The sequence below is a fragment of the Megalops cyprinoides genome, chromosome 23, assembly GCF_013368585.1.
Source record: "Megalops cyprinoides isolate fMegCyp1 chromosome 23, fMegCyp1.pri, whole genome shotgun sequence".
In the NCBI taxonomy this organism is placed as follows: Eukaryota; Metazoa; Chordata; class Actinopteri; order Elopiformes; family Megalopidae; genus Megalops; species Megalops cyprinoides.
Window position 1 is genome coordinate 22835950 of NC_050605.1, and position 21298 is coordinate 22857247.

At 54.0% G+C, this 21298-nt stretch overlaps 1 protein-coding gene across 5 annotated transcripts in view; it reads left to right on the top strand.

Moving 5' to 3' along the window:
* The window catches only part of LOC118770253 (ELKS/Rab6-interacting/CAST family member 1-like), a 192708-nt gene that overhangs the window by 50106 nt on the left and 121304 nt on the right, over window positions 1-21298 (top strand). For 3 of the 5 annotated variants that reach the window (XM_036517810.1, XM_036517811.1, XM_036517813.1), the window contains exons 4-9: window positions 1369-1443; window positions 1847-2002; window positions 4714-4881; window positions 6331-6498; window positions 15749-15886; window positions 18613-18753. In XM_036517810.1, the coding sequence (XP_036373703.1) occupies window positions 1369-1443; window positions 1847-2002; window positions 4714-4881; window positions 6331-6498; window positions 15749-15886; window positions 18613-18753 (846 nt within the window). Of the gene's footprint in view, window positions 1-1368; window positions 1444-1846; window positions 2003-2504; window positions 2589-4713; window positions 4882-6330; window positions 6499-15748; window positions 15887-18612; window positions 18754-21298 lie in introns of all 5 variants that reach the window. The other 2 variants (XM_036517808.1, XM_036517809.1) reach the window with 1 other exon arrangement.

Sequence of the window (21298 nt, forward strand, 5' to 3'; positions counted from 1 at the left end):
CAGGCTTCAAATAACTTTTGTCGGACTTTATTTCGCAGGTGATTATTTACCTGTGCCGTCATAGTTTATTTTCCGTTTGACCGACCCATTTATTCAGAGCCATTTACAAGGATCAGAATAGATTGATCTTGTTTTTAGGTGTTTGTTATCAATCCATACGGGTGGATTTACCCGGACAGTAACGCGGTGGTGCCCACCGAGGTGTTCAGAACCGAGTCCTGGGTGTCTGGAGTCTGGTGTCTGGCTCTTTAAGGAATCACACTTTAACTGTGTGTTCCCTCATCCTTAAACCCAGGGCACAGTGCTGGCAGGGGAAAATGTGATTGTTATGTGCATCACAACCTGATCGCCTTTAGCCTTTTAGCCTTTTGACCTAAACTTGCACATTTGTACATTGTGAATTGTGTATATTGATATTGCTGTCTGCTTATTGTTTGTAATGTTTAATGTTACGGCCAGCGCTTGATTCGATTGGCACTTCCTGCTGTGCCCTTCTTAACGCCCAGCGGGAGAAATGCACGTGCGTGTGGAAATATAAGCCATGTATGTATGGAATGGGGTGTACGCTCAGCAAGTGAAAATTTATAAAAGTAAAATCAGTGCACCCTACTGCCGGAACCTGTGACCGGTTCATCGGACTCCCAGGGTCTATCACCTGTGTGGCCTGCTCGCAGAGTCTGTGCCGATGTGTAGATGGCAGGGGGTGTCTGACTCCAGGCTTTGGTAGAGACTGCAGATTGGGGATGTGCTGCTGTCTCCAGCCTGTCTCTGTGGCTCTGGAGTCACGTGTACCTGCGGACCCCCCCCCCGCGGTCGGACCCCCCCCGCGCGGTCGGACAGCGCCAGGGGCACTGGAGCCCTCTCTTAATGGGCTCTCTCTTTGTTCTGGTGGCAGCGCCTGTTTCCTTTAAAAGACGCACCGCACGCTTGCTGCTAAAGAGGTGCAGCCATGCATGTGCGGTAAACGCATAGGCCCCGGGGTGCGCTCACTTTGGCTGGGTTCAGTGTTTATGCATGATGACATGCGATTGGTCTTACAGACAAAAACCGCACAGCTGTGACACAGTGAAGAGCTTACAGCCTGATAATGGGTTAGGACAGAGTCAAGGGTAGGTTATTAAAGAGCTGACAGCAGGTTAGCACAGAGCTGACGGCAGGTTAGCACTAGCATAGCACTAAGGGCAGGTTAGCACTAGCATGTAGCTGACGACAGGCCAGCACGGAGTTGTTGAGAGCTGTTTATACTCACACGTGTGTTCTGAAGTCCAAGCGGAAGCCATGAGCGAGCAGAGACCTGCTTCCTCTGTGGTCACAGACTGGATCGCTGGCCGTGTTGTTAACCTCCTCCCTGTGGGCCTTTCCCCTCAGGAGCTGCACCGTCGCTATGAGGGAACCCCCGAGTCAGCCAAGACCAAGGCCCTGCAGACCGTCATCGAGATGAAGGTGAGAGAGAGAGAGACAATACCTGTGAGAGAGATAATACCTGTGTGTGAGAGTGAAGGTGAGAGAGAGAGAATACCTGAGTGTGAGAGTGAAGGTGAGAGAGAGAGAGAATACCTGAGTGTGAGAGTGAAGGTGAGAGAGAGAGAGAATACCTGAGTGTGAGAGTGAAGGTGAGAGAGAGAGAGAATACCTGAGTGTGAGAGTGAAGGTGAGAGAGAGAGAGAATGCCTGAGTGTGAGAGTGAAGGTGAGAGAGAGAATGCGTGTCTGAGTGTGCGAAGGAAGTGTCCGTGTGCGCACCAGCAGTTAACCAGACCAGAGAGATTCACCCAGTCACGCGGTGCTCCCTGCCAGAGGAGGTGCTAACCGAGCCATCACCTCCTCTTCCTCCTCCTCCTCCTCAGGACTCGAAGATCAGCTCCCTGGAGCGCGGGCTGCGGGACATGGAGGAGGAGATCCAGATGCTGAAATCCAACGGGGCGCTGAGCACGGAGGAGCGGGAGGAGGAGATGAAGCAGATGGAGGTGTACCGCAGCCACTCCAAGTTCATGAAGAACAAGGTAACGCTGGCGACCGCGAGGGTCACGCCGCTAACGGCGGTTTCTCTGTTTCTCTGACGTTTGTTTTACAGTGCTGAATGTGCTCAAGATCATTTTGTTGTTGTCGCTGTTTGTTGCCTTTGAGGTTAGTGTGCATGCAGTTAGATGGAAGACAGAGCTGCATATTGTCTGTGATTGTTTTTTCACTCACTCTGACCGTGATTCTTCCCCAGTCATCGATGTGGCCGTTTATAGTGCCTAGGTTGTCTCTTCCTCCCTCCCTTTTGAAAGTGCAGTGACCAGGCCTGTGGGTAGTGCTTGTGCATGTTGCCGTCGGTGACAGCGCACTCTGGTGATGGTCCTGCTCTTGTGCCAGCTCGGCTCAGCTCTTAAGTCTGTGGAATGCTCTGGGTCACCAAGGAGACGGAACGCTGACACCCCCCCGACTCCTCTTGACCGTGTGGCGTTTGCAGGGTGGATGCTGATTGGTTGGTGTTGCAGTAACAGCACACTCTCCTGACAGGTAGAGCAGCTGAAGGAGGAGCTGTCTCAGAAAGAGGCCGAGGGGGAGGAGCTGAGAAAGCGAGCGGCTGACCTGCAGCAGGAGGTCTCTGCAGTAAGACTCCCTATGGATGCTTTGCATCATGGGGTACAACAGAGAACCAGTGCCAACTCTCCAGCTTATTATTTTCACATGCAGAGCTCTGCCTTCTTGACAGAATAAATTAAAGAATATCCAGAAGTCTACCACGGTGTATTTGAGCTTGGCTGTGACCTACTTTGGCAAACTAAAGAGGTTGGAAGGCTTAAGATTTTTTTTTATCAGTTCGTTCAGTTGTAAATAGTTAAGCTAACCGAAATCGAATGTTGGGATTGGCTGGAAGGGTGGATATTTGAATGTGGCCGGACACAGATGACGGTGATCCCTGTTATTTAAGTTATAAGATACTCTACAAGAGTTTGACATTTAGCATCTGCCAAAGTGGGCCAAAGGGGAAAAACAGGAAATGAAATTAGACGTTTTCGACTGCCGCGACGAAATGCTAAAGCGTAAAGCTGTGGTTTTTCCACGCCGATGTGAGAGGAGGGTTTTGGGAAAAGACGGTGGCGGTGGAGAGAGGCGATAAAGCTGGCGGCCGGGGCGATTAAAGATTCCAGCTCCGGGCCCCGGCCCTCTTATCACGACACCCCACACAATGGCAGGACGTGTGGGCGGCCCGCTTCAGAGCGACATCACCCTGCTCCTCCGGCTCTGCACCCAGAACCTCCACCCTCCCGGGTCAGGAAGGCAGAACTCGCCCTTAATTCCAGTGTGGAGAGCTTGGCACCGCACTAGACTCCCAGAAGCTTCTCTCTCTTTCTCTCCTTCTCTCTCTCTGTGTCTCCTCTCTCTCTGTGTCGCCTCTCTCTGTAGCAGCGATCGGGTTAGAGCTGTGAGAACTAATGAGCACCGAGCTTGTTTAGCTCCTCCCTCCCTCTCTCTCTCTCTCTCTCTCTCACTCTCTTGCTGTTTTAGCACGCCGCGTCACCAGGGCAACCGCCGGTACGCTGACAGTAGAGTACCTCCTAACCTGCTCTCTCCTGCATGTAGAGTCCTCTGTGCACTCGGGGCTGTGTTTGTGGAGTGGTGGGGCTGTGTCTGAGCACGGTTTGTGCGCGTTTTCACTGCGTACTTACTGACACGCTGGGTTTTTGTGATGATGTGACTGTGTAGAGGCAGATGCCAACGTGAGCACACGGCACAGAAAGGTGGGCCTCAGCACACCGCCTCTCCGCGAGATCCACCATGCGGAGACAGGCCGGCATTTATCGTGCCCCAGTTGTAAGCTAACCTGTGGCACATGTGGGCACATTGTTGCCTGCTGCCGTTTGGGGTACATGATGTTGTGGGGGGGGCCCTGATCATTCTGACAGGCGAAAATTACTGAAAACTGTTCAGTAAACATCACATTAACAGAAATGGCCCTGACTGCCTCTGTCGCTCTGTTGGCTTCTGTGTGCTGTTTAATTGTCATCCTTTTTGCAGGAGTTTCTCCAGAGCTGGCAGAACTGCGGTACTGTTAATTTCCCAGTGCGTGGGGGTCTGAATTTGGGGGGAAGGGGGCGGGGTAGAGGGAGGGGGGTTCCATTTGGGTCAGGGCCCGTCTGACTGTTGCACCGTGCTCAGCTGCGGGAGATGCTGTGTTTAATAATTGATGTCCGTCAGTTCAGGCTGGTGCCGCAGATCGCTGCCTCCGTGATCAGAGAGGCGGAGGTTAGATAAACACACAGGACTCTGTCAGGCTGACTGACTGAGGCCCTGCAGCGCGGGGCAGGCCCTGAATCAGGCCCTCTGAGCTCAGTAAACCCCAGCAGACGGGCACGCAGAGGCTGCCCAAAACGGGGAGACCGGCTCTTCCCACAAATATGCCTCGCCAGGGCAGAAGGTCTTTGTGTTAAAATCTGTGTTCCACTGCTATGGTTCTGTTCGTGTGCGCGGGGGGGGGGGGGGGGGGGGGGGGGGGGGTGGTGATACACTGCTATGGTTCTGTTCGTGTGTGGGGAGGGGGGGGGGTGATACACTGCTATGGTTCTGTCTGTGTGCGGGGAGGGGGGGGGTGATACACTGCTATGGTTCTGTCTGTGTGCGGGGGGGGGGGGGGGGGGGGGGGTCTTACACTGTGACTGGAGCACTGATTCGGTGTTGTTCTCCGTCCTTCCTCGTCCTCCTCTTCCTCTGCGGGCGTGCTCAGATCGACCAGGTGAAGCAGGATCTGTCCCGGAAGGACACAGAGTTGCTGGGGCTGCAGACCAAGCTGGAGACTCTGACCAACCAGTTCTCCGACAGCAAGCAGCACATCGAGGTGCTGAAGGAGTCGCTGACGGCCAAGGAGCAACGTGCCGCCATCCTGCAGACCGAGGTCCCGCGGACACGCGTACACACACACACACACGCTCACACATACACACACACGTACACACACACACACACACACGCGCACGTACACACACACGTACACACACACACACGCTCACACAACACACACGCACACGCTCACACATACACACACACATACACACAACACACACACGCACACACACACACACACACACACACACACACACACACACACACACACATACACACACACACAACACACACACACACACGCTCACACATACACACACACGTACACACACACGCACACGCACACGCACATGCACACGTACACACACATGCACACGCTCACACGTACACACACACACACACACACACACACACACACACACACACACACACACGCGCGCGCGCGTGCGCACGTACACACACACACACACACACACACACACACACACACACACACACACGTACACACGCACATTCATGCACATAAGCGCGCACGTACACAGACACACACACGCGCGCGCACGTACACACAGACACACGCACACACACACACAGACACATACACACACAAACACACACACACACACACACACGCGTGCGCACGTACACACACACACACACACACACACGCTCTCAACAAGCAAGGAAACATTTACTTACACATACACAGTTTTCCATATAATGTGGTCAGTGTTTGAGGCCTGGGTCTGGGCATTTATGAGTTAATTGGTTTGATGTTGATGAAAGACCGTTTTGGGTTTGACCGGTATTTACGTTACTTTCATTTAGCGGACGCTCTTACCCAGTTAGTCCTGAAGAAGTAAAGGAATCTTTCAAATAATTTCAGTTCATTTGTGCCAATTAAACAGACGAGTAACGCAAATTCACATCAGACCTAATTGAGCAAGAGTAATTATCTGTTCACTTTGCCGGTGTTAGAACATTTAATGGTATGAGAAAAGCTTTAGAGCAGGGGTGTCCAAACCTCTCCTGGAGGACCCCTTGTCCTGCATGTTTTAGATCTCTCCCTGCTCCAACACAGCTGATTTAAATGATCAGTTTGTTATTCAGCAGCTTCAGGAGTTCATAACTAGTTGATCATTTGAATCAGCTGTGTTGGAGCAGGGAGAGATCTAAAACATGCAGGACAAGTGGCCCTCCAGGAGAGGTTTGGACACCCCTGCTTTAGAGAAACTGTGCTGTGGTCGGTGGCGGATGGTCCGGATTCAGCCACCAGGGGGCGACGCTGCACCACAGCTGCAGCACAGTCGGCTTGCTTTTGTCTTTGACCCACATATGACAGAGGCGCAAAGGAGCAGGTCCCTGTGCCACCAGGGGCACGTTGTAGTGGAAGAGATCTCACTGCGACACCCCCTCAGAGAGCCGCGCTCCTGCCCATGTACTGTGCGGGGAGAGCAGCTGCGCTGGTATGCAGCTGACTGCGCATACGTGTGTCCTGCAGGTGGACGCCCTGCGCCTGCGTCTGGAGGAGAAGGAGACCATGCTGAACAAGAAGAGCAAGCAGATCCAGGAGATGTCCGAGGAGAAGGGCACCCTCAACGGAGAGATCCACGACCTCAAGGACATGCTGGACGTGAAGGAACGCAAGGTCAACGTGCTGCAGAAGAAGGTGTGGTCTGGCCCAGGGCCCCGCCCTGTTCTCCCTCTGTGGACTTTATTTCCCCAAAATACTGCCATTAATATTAGTAGTATAATAACAGTGCAATCTTTCGACACACACAGTGTCTCTCCTCTTGTGTTTAGTTATTTTGGCCATTAGATGGCGCTGTGGCTCTTCGTTTCTTGGCATCTTTTAAGGATTTCCTGCCTTTTCTAGAACAGACAGCCCAAGGAGACTGAGGTCGTGTGAATTCAGAGAGCTTCAGTGTTATGAATCCCTCCGCTTCTGGGATATGAGTCTCACTGGACACCCAGGAGGAGGGCTCTGGTCATTTTAGGGAAGCGTCTGAAGCCGCTACGTGAGAGAGCGGCGCCCCAGAGGTTTCGGTCCGCAGCACCGGGTTTCCAGGCAGGAAGCGTGCACACTTCCCCCGGTGCATTGTGGGAATTCCTCAGGAATTGTGAAATCTGAACGGCTCAGAGACGGGGGTTATTAATCTAAATGATTAAAAAAAATCCCGCGACTTCAGATTAATCTTCCCTGACAGTTGGAGAGGATAGAGCAGGAGGCTTGGCCGGCGCTGCTGGCCCGGTGCTCCGTTTTCCCAGAGCCGCCTTGCCTGCACCCCCTGCTCCGGCCAGGCGGCTCTGGCTCGGCCGCACATCGCGGGACACTCGATCCGGGAAGTATCCGTGATGCTGCCTCCGCGTTTGATCTCTCTCTGACCCGGAGCCGGGCGGAATGTGTGGAGCAGAGAGGCAGGCTGTTTGATGCAGCAGCAGGTTGGTCACCTGGGAGTCCGTGAGGTAGCCTGCAAACCCATCACAGGCCCCTGCGGGGGGGGGTCGCGGGATGACCCGGCCAGCGCCGTTTGTCTTAGTGACACCCGCCCCCCGGGGAGCGCCTGGGAGAGGGCCTCCATGGCTGGCCAGGCTGCCCAAACAGCGCAGAGAGATCACAGCTCTGTGCCGAAACTGCCGTGTGCCGGGCCAGCCAGACGCCCTGTCTGCTGCCTGCCACCCCGCTGGGGCGCTGCGGCCCGCGCTCTCTTTCTCCCTCTCTCTCGCACCCGCGCGGAGGGAAGGGGGACCAGCGCTCAGCCTGTCTAATGGAGATTCCAGGGGAACGCTTACTCTGCCGCGGCTTCCAGCAGGGCAGGGGGCTGCAGCTTCCTCTGAAATAGACAGAGCTCCCCAGTCACTTAAGAGACGCTCTGTTTGCCTTATTATTCCTGCTGCAGGCATGTAGCCATGGAGTCGCGATGCTCAGCGCTTAACGCACGACACTGTGTTTTTTGTGTTGCAAAGGCCTCTGATCCCAGTGCAGTTTGCGCTCTGCCACACTCTGCTTTCCGGGCTCTGGAGCTGCTGAAAGCACTGACCTGTGATCAGTTAGATATGATCACAGCGTTACCATTATCTCTGACACTGTCACAGCTGTGTGGGTGAAGGGTGGGGGTCCTGAGCGCTGAAAGGCCTTCCGTTTTTTTAGGGGTGAAAAACGCCCTGGGCTCCGGGCTCCAGATTCTCTGGTACAGAGAGAGAGGGATATTGCGTGTGGTCTGCTGGTTCCGGTTATCTCGAAAGTGACCGGTGTGCTGGTTCTCAGGGACGGCGTTGTCACGGTTTTGCTGATTCTCTGGGAGAGTGATGTCACGGTGTTACTGGTTCTCTAGGACAGTGATGTCACAGTGTATTTGGTCCTCTGGGAGAGTGATGTCACAGTGTATTTGGTCCTCTGGGAGAGTGATGTCACAGGTTGGAACTGCCAGGGAGAGGCCTGAGCTACAGCATGGATAAGAACCAGTTTTTGGGGTCGCCAGGGTGCAAAGAACTTTTCTCTTCTGTGCCTTTTTTCTCTTCATTTTCTCTCTCTTCTCTCCTTTCTGTTATGTTTTTTCTTTCTCCCTTTCCTCCTTTCCTCTCTGCCCTGTTTTCTCTGGTCTGTCTTCTCATTCTCTCTCCTGTCTGCTCCATCCCTTCCTCTCTTCTTCCCTTTCCTCTCCCTCTCTGCTTCTCTGCTTTTGCTCTCTCTCTCTCCTTCCTTCCCTCTCACTCCTTCTCACTCCTTCTCTCTCCCCCTCTCTCCCCCTCTCTCCCTCCCTCTCTCTCCCCCCTCTCTCTCTCTCTCTCCCTCTCACTCCCTCTCACTCCCTCTCTCTCTCTCCCCCTCTCTCCCTCTCTCCCTCGCTCCCTCCTTCTCACTCCCTCTCACTCCCTCTCACTCCCTCTCTCTCTCTCCCCCTCTCTCCCTCTCTCCCTCGCTCCCTCCTTCTCACTCCCTCTCTCTCTCTCTCTCCCCCTCTCTCCCTCTCTCCCTCGCTCCCTCCTTCTCACTCCCTCTCACTCCCTCTCTCCCCCTCTCTCCCTCGCTCCCTCCTTCTCACTCCCTCTCTCTCTCTCTCTCTCTCTCTCTCTCTCTCTCTCTCTCTCTCTCTCTCTCCCCCCCTCTCTCTTTCTCTGTTTATCAGTGCTGCAGACAAGGCTGAGAGTGCCCTGCAGAAAGAGGATTAGCGCTGATTGTTTTATCCTGAGTGAAATCCTCTCTCGGCTTGCCTCCGGACTCCTCCTCCTCCTCCTATGAGAGGGGAGCAGAGGAGCGTGCTGCGTGACTGTCCCCCCCGGAGGAGGTGCAGAGCTGGGCCACGCGTCCTCCTTTCCTCCTCTTTAATGTTCTCGGCTTCGTTTTATTCCCCCGTCTGCCGGCGCTTTGACTTCGCGCCTGTTCTCCCACAGGCTTACACGCCCGGTAGCGGTGCGCGTTACCTCCGCCGTCTCGCTTCCTGTGGATGCAGGAAGCCGACGGGATAAAAGGCGTTTGTTTGCTTTGACCGCGGCTCATCCTTCTCCCTGTCCACGGTCTGTTTACGCCTGGCGTTTCTCGCTTATGGAAGCGGAAGCACCACTTGCCCCCGGTTAATAAGGTTAAAAATCTCTCAGGCCTGATAAGGATGGCAGAACCGGCGCTCTGACGCAGGCCAGCCCAAACACTGAGGACTGAGGTTTGGACGACAGACCCAGAGCGCTGGTTCAGAGGAGGACAAGCTGGAGAAAATAGCATTTGTTACTGTGAGGGGGGAAAACACAGTCCTCAGCTCCGCAATCCTCACTCAAGTATGTAAACTAAAGTTGGACATCTGACATTGAGCAGGCCTAGCTGGCTGGGCTGAATGATGGCTGAGCTTTTTATTTATTTTTTTTTTAGGTCAGAGCCATCACCGGCAGAGAGGCGTTTCTGATCGTTTAACTACTCCTCTTTTACACTCCTAACTGTCTCAGACTGCGTATATGGCGAGGGTTCGAGAGAATAATTACGTGTTTGATTCTGAAGATGGAGCCGGCCGCGGAAGCTGCGGGATTAAACGCCAGCGGTAACGGGGGCCTGGATCTGTTCTGTTGTTCAGCTTCTCCTAACTTCTCCTTGTTTTGTGATGTTTTTTGTGAGGGAGTGCGAGCTGCTTCTCTGTCTCTCTCTGTCTCCCGTTTGGAGAGGGGAGGAGGGTATTTGGGGGGCTGTTAAGAGGAAGTGCGAGTCTGAGCCCGGGAAAGAAAGCGAATACTAATGAGGAGTGGTTGTAAATTAATGATAACCTCCACATCAAAAGGGGATCGTGGTGTCCCTCTGCAGTCAGAGGCAGAAACGCGGGGTGGGGGGGGGCGCGTCTCCTCTCTCCGTCTGTCTGCGATTGGAGGAAGTTTACGCAAGTTTCTAATTAATCAGAGGTGCAGACACAAAGAGGGGGCTGGCTGGCGGCGTGCCACTTACCTGTCAGCGGGCCCCCCCCCCCCACCCGTACGAGCGCCTGCCGTCGGCCCTCATTTGCATGACTGAGCCGAGCCGCGTGGCTTCTCTCGAACCCAATCCCACGCAGCCTCTGCTTCCAGCGCGGTCTGACGCAGTCTAACGACGCTGTTCTCACCGGCCCGTTTGCCGGCAGCGGGGCTGGGCTTCTGATTGGAGGATGGTGCTGCGTGGTGATTGGTGGATTGGTGAGGCGCCGGTTGTACGGGTGGCAGAGCTGCCACCCCTGCCCCCCCCTGCCCCTTTGTCTGTCCACGAGGCTACGACAGGGCGGATAACGAGCGCCGTTCTCGTTTGATGTACGGTGACGAGACGGCCGCTTTTGTCATCTGGCAGTGAGGGCGTGCCTCTTCAGGGCGCTAAGAGAAAACAAAACGCTCTTTAAACCCCCCCAACCCCTCCCCACCAAAACCAGACTCCCCACTGCCAGGGTGGCTGGGGCTGGAGGTGCTCTCTCCGTTTGCCACCGGGGGGCGCTGTGCACAGACCCAGGGCTGAGCAGTGCACAGGTCTGCACACACTTGTCAGGGCTTTGCTGAGAGATCTGGGATTGATTTGGAGACGTTTCCGCTGCGTGTAGCCCTGCATGTCCGGAGCGTTACTCGGATACCGGGCTGCAGAGAGGATTTCAGCTTTGCCACCATGCCAGATGCACACTGAAATCACACGGAAACAGCGTTTCAGATCCCTGATTTCAGATCCCTGATGCAGCTCAGAGCACCGTTACCATCCCGCTGTTTCTGATGTAAATGATCACTCCCATACGTATGTATGTATGTATTCCTCCCTGCATGTACGGGGGGGGGAAATCATTATTCCGGCTGACAGAGATACTGTAATCGCAGCCTCCCCCCCGGCCTCCCTGTAGCAGTGTAGGAGGGGATTTGCAGTGCTTCTTTCATTTTGGAGTTGACCTCGGGTACAGGGACATCGTTTCAGCAGGAATCTCAGTATTCAGTAATGGTGTGCACCAAGAACAGTTTTTACATGTTCTTATGTATGTGTTATGCAACCTATTACATAAGTGTATGTTTTATAATACGCAATGAAAGCCTCGGCTGAGAACGGGGGTGATCATGCAGAGAAATGCATGTGTAACGAGACTGAGGCAGCGTGACACAGCAGACAGCTGGAGCTAGCCCAGCCAGGGCGGGACACACACTCACACACACCTCCCTCTGACTCTCTCTCTCTCACACACACTCACACAGTCACACACACACTCACACCTCCCTCTGACTCTCTCTCTCACACACACTCGCACTCACACACTCACACCTCCCTCTCTCTCACACACACACACACACACACACACACACACACACACCTCCCTCTCTCTGTGTGAGAGAGAAAGAGAGGGAGGTGTGTGTGTGTGTGTGTTAGAGAGAGGCAGAGCGATGTATGTGTGTGTATGAGAGAGAGACAGAGGGAGGTGTGTGTGTGTGTGTGTGTGTGTGTGAGAGAGAGTCAGAGGGAGGTGTGTGTGTTTGTGAGTGAGAGAGGCAGAGGGAGGTGTGTGTGTGTGTGTGTGTGTGTGTGAGAGAGAGAGAGAGTCAGAGGGAGGTGTGTGTGTGTGTGTGTGTGTGTGAGAGAGAGAGAGTCAGAGGGAGGTGTGTGTGTGTGTGTGTGTGTGTGTGTGTGTGTGTGTGTGTGTGTGAGAGAGAGAGAGAGTCAGAGGGAGGTGTGTGTGTGTGTGTGTGTGTGTGTGAGAGAGAGAGAGAGTCAGAGGGAGGTGTGTGTGTGTGTGTGTGTGTGAGAGAGAGAGAGAGTCAGAGGGAGGTGTGTGTGTGTGTGTGTGTGTGAGAGAGAGAGAGAGTCAGAGGGAGGTGTGTGTGTGTGTGTGTGTTTGTGAGTGAGAGAGGCAGAGGGAGGTGTGTGTGTGTGTGTGTGTGTGTGTGTGTGTGTGAGAGAGAGAGAGAGAGTCAGAGGGAGGTGTGTGTGTGTGTGTGTGAGAGAGAGAGAGTCAGAGGGAGGTGTGTGTGTGTCTGTTGCTCTGAGCGGCAGGAGGAGCTGTCACTCAGGCTGGCAGGTGAACGGCTGATTAATGAGAATGTGGAGATGTTTTCACACGTTCGCTCTGCACTGCTCAGCCGCGGCGATCTCCTGAAGGGTGCTGTGGTGCATTGTGGGAAGCGTTGTCCTGGTGTGAAGCGGTGTCCCGCTGATGTGATGGCTGGCTGCTGTTTAGGAAGGCTCAGTGATGAAGCCGGACATGGAAGAGAGGCACAACCACTGCAGTCAGTCAACGCTCACCGCATTCAGGGCTCCAAAGCACTCTTCTGCTGGTTTTTAAAGCCAGAGAAACACAGACCCGCCACCGCACCCCAGCCCTCCCCCCTGACCACACCCCTGCGGTACCACTTGAACTTGAGACTGCTATCCTCATGTCATAGTATGACATCATACATCTGTTGCCAGGGCGATGATAGTGGGGGTCTCATAAGGAGGTCGTTGAGGTGGAGTGTTCTGAATTTATCTTGTGCTAAATGCTGGGATGCTGTCAGTTAGGCTGAGAGCAGACGGCAGGGCTTCTGTGAGCGCTCAGCCCGTGCACTGTGAGTGTGCCGTGCCTGTCACAGGGCACGAGCCGGCCGCGGCGGCTAACTCACAGCACGCGGCACCACCTCAGGGCGCAGCGAGAGCGCGACTGTGAGTTTAACTGAAGCTGTGGGTTTCTCTCCCCGCTCAGGGCGCTTGCATTATGTTACATCACATTGCATTTGCATTCTGTGTGTGACTGCAGGGTAGGGTCTGTTGCACGTTTTCCCCGTGGTGCTGGTTATTACAGCGCAGTGTGGTGGGCGGACTCTGTTGGGGTCTGTGCGTGCCGCTGTTCTTGCGACTCTGTTAGATGTACTCTGATTCCCTCGCATTCACGCTCTGTTTGCTAAGCGACAAAAACGTTTTAAAGCACAGGGCACACTAAATTAGCGCCATTTCCGCTGAGCAGCCTGGCTGTGAGTTTTCAGTTGTAAGGTTTTGGGAGGTGTCTGTAGATGGAGGGGGTAGAGGCTGGCCACGGCTCCGCCGCGCTGCCCTGATGCGCAGACCATGGTGCCGTCGTGTCTTTCTTCTTCAAAGGCTCCTGCTGTCTTTTGTCATGTTGCTACAGAAAACATCTGCTGGTGCATTCCTTTGTTGAATGGTTATTTTTCATTGGCTGTTGGCAGTGCTTATCGTTAGCCTGGGCCCTGAAACCCAGCATTGAGTGTCAGTCCTGCACAGATTCTCCAACTTGCCAGAAATTGGAACGCGGCTCTCACGGCAGGTGCTAGCAGTACCAATTACCATTAACACCTGGCGCTCTGTGAGGTCGAAGGTGCGAAGGCTGTGTGTGATTTTGAGATTGCACGCTCCTCGTTTTGATTGTAAATGTAGCACACCTGAAAGGGCTATTATCCGGGCAAATTTGGAGGTCAAGTACATCCGCTGTGTTCAGGAGTTTTAACTCTCTACTGCTCTGTGCTCTGTGATGCCGTGGGACTGGGTGGCGATGAGTATCTTTCTCCCGCAGCTGACCCTCACCCTCAGTGTGTGCATCTCCTTCACTGAGCTTGTTAGCGCTCAGACACCTACTTCCTGCACAGTGCTCTTTTCCACGCCTGTCCCCATTGGTCCTCTCTCAGCCCCTGTGTGTTTTGTGGAGGCATGGCTTGACCTCTATCTTCTGGTGAAGGTCACCTAGTACGGTCAGCATGTTCCTCCCTGCCGGACAGGCAGAGGGCTTGGAAGCGCCGGCCGGCTCGGAGAGGAATGTGATAACGGCCGCGGCCAGCACCGAGCACCAGACAGAGCAAGCAAACAACTCGCAGCGTGACCTATAAAGAAAATAGGCTTTTTAAACTCTCCGCTCGGAACACCTCTCCTACCACTAACGGTTCACATGGCACATCTGTCCAAACATGTCTGAAATTATTAAAAAAAACAAACCTCGGCTAAGTTTTATTACTTGGGAAACAAATGCAGTTGTTTGAACCAGGGCAAATTCATTATCAAATTTCGCCTTACTTTCTCCTTTCTGTTTATCTTTGAAAAAAAAAGAGCCCTCCGGCGAGGCATTCAGCCTTTTGATTAAATTCGTAAGTTGACACAACATTATCTTTTTCACTGATCTGGGGCAGGAACGTGATTACAGGTTGCTCGTAATTGTGTGTTTGTTTTTGCCTTCTTTAAGGCGTTAGCTAAAGCTGCTTTTAAATGATTAGAAACGGAAAGCTCTGTGGCTGAGACTGGCCCCTGATGAAAGGATCCGTGATCTCACAGAAATAAACAGTGGGTAAGAGAGAGAGAGAGAGAAAGAAAGAAAGCAGCGTCCTCTGTGCTGGGGTCTCGGCGTATCCAACGATGACCTGCTCTGCGGACGTCACAGTCCGTTGCTCCCAGAACAGGAATGGCCGTCCGGTCCCGTTTCCGGATCATTCTCCATCACACAGACACCTGTTCTGCACCTTCGGCACTGCAGGCATCGTGGCCATCCGTGGCCGTCACCATGGCAACCGATACGGCCCTCGTTCAGAAAAACAAAAACAAAAGGACGTGCTTTATTCACGTCACCAGCCGCACGACGGTTTCCCCGCTTACCAATCGCTCTTGTTAATTTTTCTGGTAATAATTCGCCGTTTTAAGTCTTGTAGACCGCGCAATCTGGTGACAGCAGCGTTTGTGTTCACGGCTGGTGATTTTATTGACATCAGGTTATTTTAAAGCTTTAGAAAAAAAAAAACAACATTCAGAGCTGTTTATCAGTTGCGTCTCTGTTTAATTAAATGTGAAATGGGAAAAAGAAACAGTCAGTCTTCCCTTTGAGCCGTCCTTGCATGATGAATGGATTTATTGTCTGAAATCGCCACCCTTTCATAGCTCATGTTTCACTTCATTTGAATGCAGGCTGTCTTTGTCTTGTTCCGTGTGACATAAAATCACAAAACTGTAATTGTCACCACACAGGGAAGACAGTTTTGTTGATTAATAATTGATTTCCTTTTTTCCGTTAAAGGACTTTTATGTTTTTTTTTATGTTTTATGTTTTATGTGCAGCAGTTGTGTTAAATGTTTTTTTTTTCACCTGGTTGAAGAAAACATTGCCACGTGTTCAGTGTGGTTATGGAATCGCATTGGGCTGGGCCTGCTACATTGGGTGTGGCTTATTTAAATTACTGTTTGGGTAAAATGTCTGAGCCAAAATGAATATACTTCACTCAGGTCAGTACTGATTCTGCTTAAGCCTGTTAGATCTGGCATTAGATATCTGATAGCTGTGTGTTGCATTGATGGATCGTGTCTGTATGGAACTGAATGTGATCTTTACCTGTTTTACCTGGCTGTGTGGAGCTGCGAGGTGCGAGAGATGGTGTTGTGCTTGTGTCTGTATGGAACTGAATGTGATCTTTACCTGTTTTACCTGGCTGTGTGGAGCTTCAAGGTGCGAGAGATGGTGTTGTGCTTGTGTCTGTTACAGATTGAGAATCTGCAGGAGCAGCTGAGGGATAAGGAGAAGCAGATGAGCAGTCTGAAGGAGAGGGTGAAGTCGCTGCAGGCCGACACCTCCAACACCGACACCGCCCTCACCACGCTGGAGGAGGCGCTGGCCGAAAAGGTCTGACCCCGCCCGCTGCCACACCCAATACACACGCCCACATCGACGTCCTTACACACCTGTGTGTGCTTACCAATGTACGGCCGCACCCACATCTACACCCTAATGTTCACACTCTCATCTACACCCTAATGATCACACTTACATCTACACCCTAATGTTCACACCCACATCTACATGGTGGGGGGGTTGGTATGTGGGGGTTGATGGTGTAGGGCAGTGACAGGCCTGCGTGTCAGGAACTGATGGTGAGGGACAGCATCTAGCCGCACTCCACGCATGACCTCCCCTCACACACGCTGGCCAGAGGTCACTCCTCACTGTCACTTTCTGTCAGCACTGCGCTGATGATCTGTGTGTGTGTGTGTGTGTGTGTGTGTGTGTGTGTGTGTGTGTGTGTGTGTGTGTGTGTGTGTGTGTGCGTGTGCGTGTGCGCGCGCGTACTTGAGTGTGGTTGCGAGTGTGTGTGTGTGTGTGTGTGTGTGTGTGTGTGTTGATGGGTGAGTGAGAGGGTCAGTGTTATGTGAGCTTGACATTCATATGGTTCAGAATTCTTTTGTTGCCTTACTGATCCCAGACCAGCATTTGTAAAGCTGTTACCACCCCGCAGTGAGCAGGCGCTTTGTGCTGGGCGATGGAGTTAGCGGCCCTCCGTGTTCAGACGGAAGCGTCAGAAACGGGTGGTGTGTGAAAGCCGACGGGGGGTGTGTCCGATCTCCTCCGAGCAGCTGCGGTGACCCCTGACCCCCACGCCCGCGCCGTGCGCCCCTTCCCGCATGAATATGGATGAGCCGCACTGCGCTCCGAGCCGAGTCCCGCGGGCCCGCCGGAATCCGACCCGTCGCCACGGCAGCGGCACTTTTCTGCACGCCGCGCTCGGCCCCGTTCAGCCCGGCGGAAATTGAGTTTGTCAGCTGTCCGCCGCGTGACCGAACCCGGACTCCCGCCACCTCGCCTCCGCGGTGTCGCGCATAAGAAGCTCTCTGTCTGCTCGGCGAAGACGCTTTCATACGCGGCTCGGAATATTACGGTCCGTCTGAGAGCTGGCAGGAGGACTCCGTCGTGCTCAGTCTCATGTGCGCACCAGCCTGCCTCGGCCGCGCCAGAGGCTTTTAGAGTGAAATATTGCTTTTATAGGAAAAAGCAGAAAAAAGGCGGTTATTAATGTCCAGCGCGGCAGAGACGTGTGTGAGTTTTGGCAGGTCGTGGTGCGAAGAGCGCTTTGAGCAGCCATGATTTTACAGCCCATTGACTGGAGCCTGACTCTGTGCCAGACGGCCTGTTGAAACATGCGATTGTGTTACATTATTGCGATCTGTTAGAATAATGGAGATTACGGTGTGTTCTTAGAGCCGGCATGCGCTGTTGCGGTTCTTCACCCTTGTGTGACTTTTAAACGCTCAGAAATGAGACGTGACTCCTTTTCCCCCCAGAGCGAGTTCCTGCAGGTCTCCCAGAGCTCCGCGCCCTGGCCGTCGGTCTGTGCTTTGTTAGAGCGGACAGAGGCGTGAGGAATAAGGCTGTCACTGTGATGTATGTGTGTGAGAGGTTAGGAGTGTTTTAATAGTGACACCCTTATCCAGGGTGAGTTACATTGCTCATATTTTGCACATTACATTATATTATTTTTATTGAACAAGTCTGGACTATGGACCTTACGCTACGGTACAACAGCAGTGCCTAACCTGCGACTTGAACCTGCAATGTTTGGTGTTACAAGCCCAGCTCCTTAACCAGAAGCATTCATGAGTCCAGTGACCTTGAATGAGCAGAGTGGGTGTAGTGGTCAGACAGGATGTTTAGTTCCTGAGCAGTGTGTGAGTAGTGAGTGAGCAGTGCCTAAGTGGTGTGAGTGTTTCTTGAGGACGATGTGAGTACTTCCAGAAAAGAGTATGAGTAGTTTGAGTCATGCCTTGTTGGCGCGAGTAGTTCCTTAGCAGTGTGTGTATTGTGTGAGTACTGCCTGCACGGTGTGTGTATTGTGTGAGTGCTGTCTGCGCGGTGTGTGTGTGTTGTGTGAGTGCTGTCTGTGCGGTGTGTGTGTTGTGTGAGTGCTGTCTGTGCGGTGTGTGTGTTGTGTGAGTGCTGTCTGTGCGGTGTGTGTGTTGTGTGAGAGCTGTCTGCGCGGTGTGTGTGTGTTGTGTGAGAGCTGTCTGCGCGGTGTGTGTGTGTTGTGTGAGAGCTGTCTGCGCGGTGTGTGAGTGCTGTCTGCGCGGTGTGTGTGTTGTGTGAGAGCTGTCTGCGCGGTGTGTGTGTGTTGTGTGAGAGCTGTCTGTGCGGTGTGTGTATTGTGTGAGTGCTGCCTGCGCGGTGTGTGTGTTGTGTGAGTGCTGCCTGCGCGGTGTGTGTGTGTTGTGTGAGTGCTGTCTGCGCGGTGTGTGTGTTGTGTGAGTGCTGCCTGTGCGGTGTGTGTGTGTTGTGTGAGTGCTGTCTGCACGGTGTGTGAGTGCTGTCTGCGCGGTGTGTGTGTTGTGTGAGTGCTGCCTGCACAGTGTGTGTGTTGTGTGAGAGCTGTCTGTGCGGTGTGTGTGTTGTGTGAGTGCTGTCTGCGCGGTGTGTGTGTGTTGTGAGAGTGCTGTCTGCACGGTGTGTGTGTTGTGTGAGTGCTGTCTGCGCGGTGTGTGTGTTGTGTGAGTGCTGTCTGCGCGGTGTGTGTGTTGTGTGAGTGCTGTCTGCACGGTGTCAGTAGTTCCCGGCAGCGACCGCTCTGCCCCGTGTCCCCACAGGAGCGGATTATCGAGCGTCTGAAGGAGCAGCGTGATCGAGACGAGCGGGAGAAGACTGAGGAGCTGGACAGCAACAAGAGAGAGCTGAAGGAGCTGAAGGAGAAGGTCAGCCTGCTGCAGGGAGACCTGTCTGACCGCGAGGTGAGCCGCCACCCTCTCACACGCTGGCCGAGTGGGGACGCTGACCGCACGCTGACCGTACGCTGACCGCACGCTGACCGCACACGCACCCTACGCTGACCACATGCTGACCACACACTAACCACACACTGACCGCATGCTGACCGCACGCTGACCACACACTGACCGCACACTCACCCTACACTGACCACATGCTGACCGCATGCTAACCGTATGCTGACTGTACACTGACCCTATACTGATGGCACACTGACCACGTGTTGACCGTACACTCAGTCTTGACTCGCTGGCCAAACACTAGTAATGACCCAAGTGGCACTGAAGTTAAAGAGGGTCACTGTGGTATTGGAGGATGACCTGAGGAAAGAGCAGACCTTGCGTTTCTCTCTCTTTCTGAACAATGAAACGGTCATTATGCACGAACTCGGTGCTGGTACACTGAGTTCCACCACCGCAGCCATTAAATGATGTGAGAGGCGCTCTGTGTCTGTGGGAAAGCAGCTCTTTTCGGCAGGGCCTCCTGCTTCTCCCCTCCGCCTAATGAAGGGCTTTGGCCGGGGCTGAGGCCGGCCTGCGTCAGTAGCAACAGCACAGTGCCGTTCTCGGCTTACAGGATGCGGTTCTGAAAGCTCAATCATGCGTGCATTACGAGTACTTGATACATATCATAAAACATATCGAGTTAAAATTTTTAACCAGAGCGTCCAACCCACTGACAGCTTGACTGACTTAAAAGCTGATTGGACGGATCACCGGCTGACTGATGCCCAGATTGGCTGAGTGAAAGACGGCTTTGACTGACCGGTGGTGGGGTCCAAGCAGAGAGGCAGGGAGGAAGTTCTCTGTTTTTGTCAGTGGATGTTGAGGCGGATGTTGCTCTCTGGGTTGCCAGGTTGCGGTTGGGGTGGGCCGGGATTGTCCTGAGCGTGACGGTGTGGGGCAGGAGGAAGGAAACGGCAGGAACAGGACTGCACGGACAGGAAGTCGGGCTCTGGACCGCTTCCCTGACCCTGTCCTCGCTGCTCTGCCCTCCCGGCCTGATCGCCTGTTAGTCCCAAAGCAGGCTCCCATAGCCCGCTCCAGGCCGGTCCTCTGAGCCAGAACCGAGCCCTCATCACGGGTCACTCGAACACGATCCGCAGGTCAGGCCAGGATTGTGCTGGTGTAGAGGCCTGGCAGGATTGAGCTGGTGAATTACGCGTTGTGCACAGAGCCATCCGCGTCCGCACCGGCCTGGCGAACACCAGAGAGGGGAGGACTGTTGTTCATTCAGCGTTGGGATACACACGCGAGACGCAGGCGAAACACGATGCGTACAAGCAATGAGGCTCAGAGCATCTGGCGCGGGGAAAGAGAGTCCACCTTCCCTGTTTTTTCTTTTGTGGTGGGTTTTTATTATTCCTGTTATTCATATTTTGTGGGATCCCCACATTCCTCTCCGCTGTCTGCTCCGAACGGCACACCAAAGCGGGGCTCGGCCAGGAAACCGACCCCCCTCCACCCCCCTCAGGTTTGCAGTACAGAACCTTAAACAGGGCCCAGTCCGCAAGCCGCTGTCCCCCCCATCCCCGTTTACAGAGTGTAAACAGGGTTCAGCCACTGAACCACCCCTCCCTTAACCCCCCCCCCCCCCCCGCCACGCCCTGCACCCCTCTCCACCCTTTTCTGCCCTCTTTCCGCTGTCCTCTGTGACCTCTCCCCCGACTCTCCCCTTCATGCCTCTGTCCCTTTTCCTTTCTCTCCTCTCTGCTCTTGTTCTCCCTTTCTTTGCACTGTCCTCCTTCCTCTCACGTCCCCTGTCTGCCTTCTCCCATCCTCTCCTCCCTCTATCCTCTGTCCTCCCTTCTCTGTACCTCTCTCTCCCTCTCTCCCTCTCTCCCCCTTTGCTCCTCTCTCCCCTTCTGTCTCCCCCTCTTCCCCCACTCTCCATCATTCTCTCTCTCTCTCCTTTCCTCTCCTCTCCCCTCTCCCCCTCTTCCCCCACTCTCCCTCATTCACTCTTTCTCTCTCCTTTCCTCTCCTCTCCCCTCTCCCCCTCTCTCTGCTGAGGGTCGGTTCCGGTTGCGGGTCCAGCTGGCGGCTCAGTGGACCGTCTCTCTCTCTCTGTGGTCTCGGCCTGTGTGTGAGAAACGCAGGGAGGATTCCACAGAGAGGTGGAAGGTGTGTCCGCCCTGCACACAAACCGCTAAGACAGCTGCAGGGAGACTGTTGCCCGGGCGATAGCGGCCGTCGCGGGGCGTGGTATTACAGGCCGTGGCGCGGAGCGTCACGCTCGGCCGACCCCGCCCGCCCTGTGCACGCCCGCAGCCGGGCCGAAAATACCGGCCGATGCTTTGTTCCCCAGCCCCGCCCGTCAACCGCGTTTCCGCCCAGAGAAGCGCGGTAACGCGATACCCACATTAAATCAATATTTCTGTCTGTGGACGTCAGCGACGTGTGAAATTGCGGGGCTCGGCGGCTGAGGGCGGAAACGGCAGGAAGCGCTTCACGGATGGAGGCCCGTAGAGCCGACTGCGGCTCGGCGCGGGAAACGCGATCCTCTGTT